This window comes from Oncorhynchus keta, chromosome 5 (assembly GCF_023373465.1).
Source record: "Oncorhynchus keta strain PuntledgeMale-10-30-2019 chromosome 5, Oket_V2, whole genome shotgun sequence".
NCBI lineage: Eukaryota > Metazoa > Chordata > Actinopteri > Salmoniformes > Salmonidae > Oncorhynchus > Oncorhynchus keta.
Window position 1 is genome coordinate 9,133,966 of NC_068425.1, and position 10,138 is coordinate 9,144,103.

Here is a 10,138-nt window from a genome sequence, read left to right on the forward strand (position 1 = left end):
GGCAGATATTTGGAGCTGAGAGTTGAACATATGACATTTAGCCTCAGGCGTGTGGGTTCACAGGCGTATTTGAGTAATTGTGCTTTGAGACTCGAGAAGTGTTGCATGCAAGGCTATTATTATATGTTTAGATTGAGACTGGGAGAAAACACACTGTTGCCTAGACTAGTTCCACACCAATGAGAAATGCTGTGTAGCCATTCAGATAAGCTCAGGCTACAACGGTAGCCTTTTTGCATCCTGGTTTCATCAGTGTAGCCAGTTCTCTGCTGCTAGTGTTCAGTTATCTTAATTAATGGGTTCTTACAGTGTGTTCAGGGTTGTGGCTGTACGCAGTGGTTGCACTTAAGTTGAAATGGTATAGCAAAGACTTGCACTTTAAAAATGCATTACAAAATACCTCACATGAATACTGGTCCTTCTGTGGCTCAGTTGGTAGAGCATGGCGCTTGTAACGCCAGGGTAGTGGGTTCGATTCCCGGGACCACCCATACGTAGAATGTATGCACACATGACTGTAAGTCGCTTTGGATAAAAGCGTCAGCTAAATGGCATATATTATTATTATTACTTGTTTTGTCTTAAATGTGTTGGTGACATGCTACAGTTTATTCCCCAAATGATGACAACTTAATTAAGTTACATTTTCAAATATTGTCACATTTACAGAACATTTGTTAATATTACATAGAATCTCGATATGTGAGATACAATATGAGAATATTATGTTGCCAATTTTGATTCTCACTGTGAAGAAATGACCGTTGACTTCCACTAAGAGCCTATGCATCTCATCAGGATGACCTGAATTAGAAAATTGCTTCTGGGTAACAGGGAAATATGGTTTCTAAGTTTAGCTCACGCACTGTTTGTGAGGTGGATTATTTCATCCAAATTGCAATAGGGAGGAAAAACGCTTTTGAGTGACAATTCTTCTCTTTCTCTGGGGGCTTTTCCTCATGGACAATATGCAATTGTGTATGATGAATAAACATAGGTACTTAGCTACGCTCATCTCATTTATATATCAATACTGTTGTTTCCTCTGGCAACATTATGCAGCACACAATGTTAAAAATCCATCCTTTAGATGGAAGACAACATGTAGACGATAAGTGGCTTCATCAATATCACTTACAGTACTTTGTAACGAGAATTATTATATATATTTTTTTAATTTGACCTTTATTTAACCAGGCAAGTCAGTTAAGAACACATTCTATTCACAAATGAATAGGAAACAGCTGATATTTGTGCTGGAAGCTTTGTTTGGATTCGAAAGAACAGAAATACGATCCCACACTTGAGCCTTAAAAAAAATATGGAGCGGAAACATGTGCACACAATGTGGTTGAGGTTAACTTAAAGTGGTAATAGACAAGGTATTCCCCTCACTCCGCTTGCATTTTGATGACGGTGCTTTTTGCTGTTTACAGGGAGAGATGATTGACAGAATTGAGTACAACGTGGAGCACTCCGTGGACTTTGTGGAGCGGGCGGTGTCTGACACCAAGAAGGCTGTCAAATACCAGAGCCAGGCTCGCAAGGTAAGTCACAGGCTCTCCATATAACAGGGCTAACGCATATATTGTGTATACGCATATATAGTCTTCCACATGTTTGATCACTGTTACGTTGCTGTAACCCACATCCCCACACCTACATGAGGATGTATACATACTGTACATTCTAATATACATACTATACCTATGCCATCATATAAACACACAGACACGCATACTAAAATAGGCACAGCATCCTCCTACAGTCAATCATATCATAAAAGGTTCATGTCCACCACCCCCTCATAACTATATTATTAAAGAGTATACACACACACACTCTCTCACACACACACACACTCAAATAATAATAATATCCACCACCTCTTCATGTACAGCACATTCCACCCTCAGTCACACAGTACCTCAGTGATTACCAAGCGACCAACCTCCACAGACACATGATAGGTTGGGGAACAATGTACATACTAATGTGTTGTATAGATAATAAATGATATTGTCCCTTACCGTAAAACTGTCCCGTAGCATGTATACAATCACAAGTCTGACCTGTGTCTTGCTAACACCATCACCGCCTTGTCCCCCCCCCCATGCAGAAGAAGCTCATGATCATCGTCTGCTGTACTATTTTGGGAGTCGTCTTGGCATCCACTATCGGCGGATACCTGGGCTTTTAATGACGACAACGACGAAAGACGGCCACAAGAGGAAAAAAAAACACACAGAGAGAAAAATATCATATACAATATCAGATAAGGAAAATGTTCTAAAAGGGGTGGGGTTGAAAAAACAAAGACAAAAAAACTAAACCGACATTATAGCTGACTAAAAACATAACATATACAAAAAAAGAGGGTACAAATAAACAAACAATTTGCAATGTACATGTAAATGTATTGAACATAAGAAACAGCACATGGGTTAGCTACCTGGAAAGAAAATTGACGTAAAACATTTTCTTTTTTTACATTTCTTTCCTTTTGGGGGGGGGGTCTCCAGGACAGTGCCAATGACTGCTAAATTGTGTGTTGTTCCAGCAAAGGTAGTTTACTTGGATGCGATTTTAGAACATAATGCACAAAACTGGAGACGGATTAGGATGATCGGTGTTCCTTATTTCATAGATACAATAATCACGTTTCGTTGGGAGAGACTGACTTTGGTTTTGTTTGAACCGTGGCTTTTAAGAGACTTCTCATGGGTTGATTATTCCTGTCAATCACGTAAATCAGCCAGACAAATTAGTGTAGTCAACTTGAGTAACCCGGCAATAGGCTAACCAAATCTCCTAGATAGGCAACAATGTCTTTACTTCGACCAATAGGGACAAGAGCTTAAACCCATGGAGCTGTTACAACGGCAGATGAAAGGCCCTGGCTGACAGACAGATGGAGGCGTGTCCTTTAGGGCGTGGCACTGCAGTAGCAGGTTTGAAAAACAACTGACAGTTTGCAGGTGCTCCATCTAGGCCCTTCCCTGCTCTTATCCATACAGTAGGAGCTTGGAGAGAGGAACGTCTCCGGGCCTTCAGCTAATTCCATATGCCTGCGGCAGAAACCAAATTCAGAGAGAGATTAGAGAGGTAAGACGGGGGGTAAACCGACGGTCGAACTATGCAGTTTTGACAAAGAAAGCCGACCAATTCGAGTTTTCCCAAGGATGTTAAGAGAGAACAGACAGAGGGGGGGGATGATATTATAAAAGGTTGCAAGATACACCAGAGAGGAAAGGAATAAAGGGAGGTAAAAAAGAAAGAGAGACCTGTAGCCGCATGCCTGTTCTACAGATTAGGAACGCATTAAAAAAGTAAATATGAAAATTGAACAACGTAATCTTAACTTGAAATGCTGGCGAGCCCTGGTGTCGAGTCTCATGTCTTGCTTTGGAAGTGGTTAGTTCTACTGTGGTCGTGTAGTGTGTGACGTGTCCTGTGACAAATAGTCTGGCCTCATATTTCCTTTATGGACCTTCAGCTATATTTTGCATTTTGCCGTTTGCTTTACTTTATTTTCAAAGATACAAAAACATATAAGCAAATGGGTACTGTGAATGGAACACGTTTGTGTGCCCCTCTTGTGAAATTGTATTTTTTACTAAGCAAAGATATAATCTTTAAAAAACACACAACTATAGAATCTATTCATAAAACATGTTAGGTATTAATAACTTAGCAATCGGTCGGTCATGTGGAGTTTTTAGGGAACCTATTCCACCCTCTGCTTGAGTTGTTTGGGTGCTATTTCATGAAGATGGGCGTTTCCCTCTTAATAGCCCATTGATGGTGCTGAACTATTACCAGTTCAGAATAGCAAGGTTAGGAGAGAATACCGTGCTCTATGATTGCACATTCTACAAATGAATGCCATTTGAATTCAGGCTAAGAACAGATATGAATGCTGCTACATTTATCTGAAAGAGACAGCTCCACCTTGCCATGGAAATATGCATGGCAACGTGACACGGATGTCACAGTGACTCTGTTGAAGCCAGCACTGTAATGTCGCAGATTAAGATCCAATCGCGGGAGTAACTGAATCAAAATCATGACTCGTGAGCCTTGCCCTCAAAGTCCCAATTCCCTGGCTTGCGTTGACGGTGTTGGCCCCCGACTGGATGAACTAAATCGTTCCGACTGTTTGGGGTCACCTTCATGGAATAGTGTCCCGGTGTAGTTCATATGACAAGGCCTTACCCTCTGTGATCTAGATTGGACATGGACCTAATCCGAATGGAGAATATACTCTTCTACGATCAATAGATGTTGACAAAGCAACAACTTTGTTGCTGGTGTATTGATGTGATTTCAATATAGTCAATTTAAAGATGAACCCAATTATCCTTTGACGTAAGCTTCCTATATGTAGGAACGTCATAGAATATAAGTTGTGGCCCAGCGGTTAAGAGCGTTGGGCCAGTGACTGAAAGGGTTGCTGGTTCGAATACCTGAGCTGACGAGGTGAACAATCTGTTTATGTGCCCTTGAGCATGGCACTTAACCCTAACACGCCTGTACTACGCTCTGGATAAGAGTGTCTGTTCAATGTGTGCCCAAACAGACTATGCTAGTTACCGCAACATGAACCTGTTTTTTCTTGTAATTGATACTTTGACTGTATATGTAATAATTGTAAGGAAAAAAACAATGTTGTCAAATGTTTTCGGGAAAATCCTAATTTTGTGTTGAAAATGTCCTTAATATTGTATATTCAAAGGGAGGAACCAGCTCTCAGTTTTCTGAACTTGGATTTTAAGATGGAAATGTAGCTAAATTCAACATTTCCAAAATGCCAAACTCTGTTCAGTGTAAAACTCAAAGGCGCATGATTTTACTTCATGAGTTCCCCAACACAGAGAATCACGTTAGATTAAACTTCTGACACAGAATTGTCTATTAATGCAAATCTCACAGGACATTGGATAGGATACTTCAGAGTTAGCATACCTAATTCATCTTACCTATTGGCTGCTGCAAAATCAATACACACCTACCCACCCTTTTACAGTTACATGGTCATTCCCCTGTCAATGTCATCAGCAAGGAACATCATTTTCTAAGTCACTGGTTTCTTGGTGAATTTCTAAGTCAAGTGGTGGTCATCCCTGACTGACTGTCATTGAACTGCCTCTGTTGTTGTCCAAACTTTACACTATAGTAACTACATTAAAGTTATGGTCCACTTTCAGCCCGGTGGCCAACCAAATCATGGCCCTTTCAAGTGCTAGGTAGTAGTTAGCTGATGCTTTGTGCTAAACTCTGCCATATCATCATAAGGACAATACTTGCAATAAATAGGAAGCTTAAACCTTAAATGAAATGTTCAGTCATTTCACATATCCATGCAAACGGCTCTTTGTTTCTGAGTGTGAAACAGTGGCCTTTGATAGTGGGCTGTCCTTACAGAATGGGAGTTTGCGTTGCTGACTTTTTCCATGAACAACCACGTAACTTTGGGAGATTGGCACTGACTTACACCTTGGAACACAGTAAGCAAGAAACAACAAAAAATGGCCTCTATTTAAACATGATTTAACTTCAGGACTAACCCATGTCACTGTTTTCTACGTGCATACCGGTAACCACTTTTGAGTTCTGTACAATCTCGATCACCACGAGACGTGATATTTCAGTCCCACCATGACTTAAAGGCGCTTATATTACTTTGGTGAGCCTCAAGTCCAATTTGTATCTTTCCATGGCAAGAATGTCTCACTGCAGCAAGAGATATTGAGGGCATAGGAATGGCGAACGGGAAATCTAGGTTCGTTCGACCAACATCTCCACCCACAGATCCAGGAGGAAATCTGACTGTAGTCCTCAAGTCATTCCAGGACTGGCCAGCATGTTATTTTTAAAGCTTCTGTGTATTTAATTGTGTCCAACCACTTACATGTACAGTTAAAATGGGGTTATATTGATGTCGTTGTTGTTTTTTAAAAGGAATATGGCTAGGGAACCCTTATTCTTATTAAGGCATGCAACTATCGGCTTTGTGAGTTTGCATGGTGATTTCTGCTCTCGATCATGTGCGCACTTTACACTCTCAAGAAAACACTGTCTATCACGTTCACGGTTTATTTATCGATCGATCATTTATATTTACTCACTGGGGACGGGGTGAGGGGTTGTAGTTATATCACTGCTGGTGTCTGTTTTATCGCAAGTCTACAGAGACACCATATTGACAGTGGTACGTCCAGAGGGGTGATCTACGTATGTACGAGTGTGTGTAAACGTCCGGGGATTGTTTGGTGCAAAATGTCGTCCCTCCCTTCCTCCAGAGTACTGTAGTGTGCGGTTTTCCCCCACCATGGCAGAACCCCTAGTAGTAATTCTGATACATTCCATCCTGTACCCCTCTTTCTCTCCCATAGCATCAATCCCACTGTGCTTCATGTGCTTCTATGGTGGCGTATGCGTCCTTTGTGAGGAAACGTTAATCGTGAGTCTTTAAGCTGCGACTGCAACTTGTGAGCTCCTAGGCCTTGTGTGCATGCCCCTCGTCCCTGGCAACAACAAAAAAGATGGTGCGTGTGTGTGTTTGTGTGTGAGCATGAACGTTTGTTTGTGTACAGTATGTGTGTGCACGTCTGCGATCGACGCAGACCACTCTGAGCACGCGACTAGGTGTAAGGGCTGTTCGGGTTCAGCAGGTCCATGGGTTGTAGCTGTTGAGCTCCAGTTTTATGTTGAAAACAACAACAACAAAAATACACTATTTATATATATTATAATATGTTACCAAATTCAAACCAAAGCATTTGCCCCACGTGTTCTCAGTCACCTGATCAAAGAGCACAAAGAAAGTCAAGTTTACAAAAAAAAATGCTTATAATATAATAATAGTAATCTATAGTTATCATCCAGATTATCCCCCCCCCCTCTTCAAATCATTGTATGTTGTTCTGTCAGCTACTTGATTCAAACTTCTGAGTTGACTTGTTGAAAAGACTTCACAAGTTGTCCTTTAATCATCTGTAGTTTGTACTCTTCGTGGTTGTAAAAGTGAGAAGAGGTGCATAGTCATATGATGTACGCGGAGTCCAAAGGAGACAACAGTGGCGATTATTATTTGGTGAGATTACATATCCCTATCCAAATGTCTGTGTAGTCTATACACCTGTCTTTATGCACACAATATCTACATGTTTTTTTTTGTTATGGCCTCTTTAACACCCAATTCAACGCTTACTTGCTTTGCTTTCTCTGTGCTGGCAACACACCTGAACTGACCGTTCCCCAGATCCACGTTGGTGAATATAAAGGGCACTGACCTGGAAGAACCAAAAGTATTCTGTTTTTATTCCTGTGTTGTTTTGAAATGAAAAGATGTATCGGGTGTGTCTGCGGAACATCGGAATGACCTCCGAACGTAGTGAGCATAGAGGAAGCATTCTGTAAATGAGTGGAGAATGAATGACGGTAATGGCCTGGCCCGTCCAGCTTCTGTCAGTGCAAAGCCTTATCAGTGCAACCGATGGAAAGGAACACCTCTTCTGGAAAGGGTTTGAATATGGTCTTGAACTGCAAATATAACCAGTTGGATCTTTCAAAAGGAAATATCTGTTTTATATTATCATGGTTCATATTTGGGCTTTCCCTTCCTATATATGGGCACCCTTACCTATTTGCTTGTTGTAGCCACAAGAAATTCAAGGCCCTATGCAATGGCCACTGGCTTTATCCTCACCGTTATGTCAATATTCAAACTGCTTTCACAGAAGAGGTTGTTCTTGGAATGAAATCATTTCAACAACCAACGAAACCCTCTTCAGAGATGCTACTTTCTATTGTGGCTTACTAATGTGCTACTGTTATTTGCCACAATGAAACCGTTTGTTGTTTCCTTTGCTTTATGGTCCTATTCTGGAACATACTCACCATATCTCACAACAGTATTCCTTTGTATCAGTGTTCTAATTGTGGAGGGGGGTTGGCGGGGTAGGAATGGTTCCCCCGAAACTGTGACTTTGGAAAGTTGATTATTATCTGAATGGTCATAACAGTAGGTTAACCGAAAACTGAATAGATGTTAAATATATTATTATAATGGGAAGGAAATGCAGTAATATTTGCAAACTGAGGGAGATAAAAAAAAAACACTTTAAAAAGTGAGTGATTCTATTATAGCAATGATTTAAACAACAATAATAATAGTAATATTGAAATGCTCGCAATTTTGTCAAACTGAACTGGATCTTTGTGTCTTGTAATTATTGTAAATACTTCAAAGAGAGAAAAAATGACTTGCATGTCCATGTATAAAACTACTGAGAAACGTGTTCCTGTCAAAGTTGTGAAGTGGTTCGATCTCTGCCCTATCCCCACTGTCCCCCCCTCTTTTGGACTGACTGTCTGTACATATATGTTCTTTCAGTTTTAATGCGTGTTTGGAGAGTGTTTGGACAAATGAAAGAATCATTTGTGTGACCAACCATATCAGTCAAAAACCAACCAGTTTGATTTCGTTCAGAGGCATCCGTCTCTGATGAATAGTGCTTCCCTCCATCCGTAGTAAGAAGGGAGTGGCAATGTACATATTGCCATTTTGTCTCGGTTTCCTGCTTCCAGGCCAAATATGAATTCAAACACTCTCTTTGTCTCCAATTATTAGCCGGTAGTCAGCCAAAAACAGCCCTGTCATTATGATTGGTATTGTCTTGTATAATGACAATGTCAACCTTGTCACTTGGCTTTGGGCTTCTTCTCATGGGCCCAGGGTCTCTCATTGCTGTGGAAAGTATACTGTGGTGAAATAATAAGTCCTTCTCTTAATTGAACCTGCCATTACGTAGTGGTCATGACATTTAGAGTCATTAAGTACTAATTTGTGTGATCTTTAATGTCTGGCAAGTGTTGCAACTCTCCTATGTTCATGTGCAAAGGAGAGAAAATGATTTCCATTGTTATAATTGCGAGAGGAATTTCAATTTTTGAAATGAGTTAGGCTCTGCGTTGAGTTTTGTCCTCTTTTGTATTGAAATCTTAGCGCATCAGATGCGAACAACTGAATCACCTTCTTAGGAGTTTGAGAGGATTTGTCCCAATTGTGAGGCAACCCAGGGAGGTCTGATCCTCGAAGGGAAAGTTGTGGATCATACTGAAAGATTGGCCTGTGACAATATAGAAATCCACTTTTATGTGCAATACAAAAGAAAAAGGGCTTTCTCTAACATGCAGAAGTGAGACTAAATTATTTCAAACCTCGGTCGACCACAACACAGTTTTGGTTGCAGATCGAAAAAGCCACAGTTGGTGGAAGTGATTTGAAATCTGTAATAACACAGACAGAAGAGAACAACTCCATCTTGTTCAGTGAAAGTCAGTTAGAGGGGGTTGTCAGGGTGGGCGAGAACGGAGTGAAACAAGAATGATACTGAGAGAGACTGAAAAAAAGAGGACAGTTGGATCGTTTGCTGCAACTTTGACTGGAAATGCAACTTGTGTCCCGTTTTTTTGTGTGTGTGTGTATGTGTGCGTACCGTAATGTAAAAAACTATCTGTCCCTCTCTCTCCCTCTCTTGTACTGCTGTTTGCTGTTCTGTTTAGTTAGTGTGACGTGCCAGTATTTCCCCTCCCTTCGCTATCTCCCCTCCTCTCGCTCCCTTTTCTCCATGGATCTTTAAGATGACAACTCTATGCAGATGCTGTCTTTTATAAGTGTGTCAAATTTTAATTTAAAATAAAAACTATTTAAAAAAAACTAACCCGACAGACATATTGAAATGATAATAAAAAAATGAATAAATAAAAGGATTGTTCAGTGTACCCTCGCAGTGGTTGGTCTTCATTACTGTTGTCAGTCTCCATCGCTATAGTACACAATGGCTCAAATTCAATGGTATTATTTGCTAATTATGTTCTTAGATCATAATCTACCAAACATTTGGCAATGTAATGTTATTTAATGTTATTTAGATTTAGGAATGTGGGACATTAGTTTGTGTTAAGCATCCTCATGTTATCCTATCAACACCTTGTCATGAAGCATTAAGTGGGTCTGAAGTCCCTGGGGCCTATTCACTGGGTTTGGGATGAAGTCACAGTGAGTATCTCTGTAGACCCTGATCGCCCTCCACTGGGTTAGCAACATCTCAGACAACTCGTCACTGTGATA

General features: G+C 40.6%; 1 protein-coding gene across 1 annotated transcript in view; it reads left to right on the forward strand.

Annotated features, from left to right (window-relative positions):
- Window positions 1-2,491, forward strand: part of LOC118384141 (syntaxin-1B) — a 56,741-nt gene extending 54,250 nt beyond the window's left edge. Inside the window, exons 9-10 of the mRNA XM_052518651.1 lie at window positions 1,437-1,547; window positions 2,120-2,491. Of these exons, the coding sequence (XP_052374611.1) occupies window positions 1,437-1,547; window positions 2,120-2,200 (192 nt within the window). The 3' untranslated portion in view covers window positions 2,201-2,491. The remainder of the gene's footprint in view (window positions 1-1,436; window positions 1,548-2,119) is intronic.
- Window positions 2,492-10,138: the final 7,647 nt, after the last annotated feature.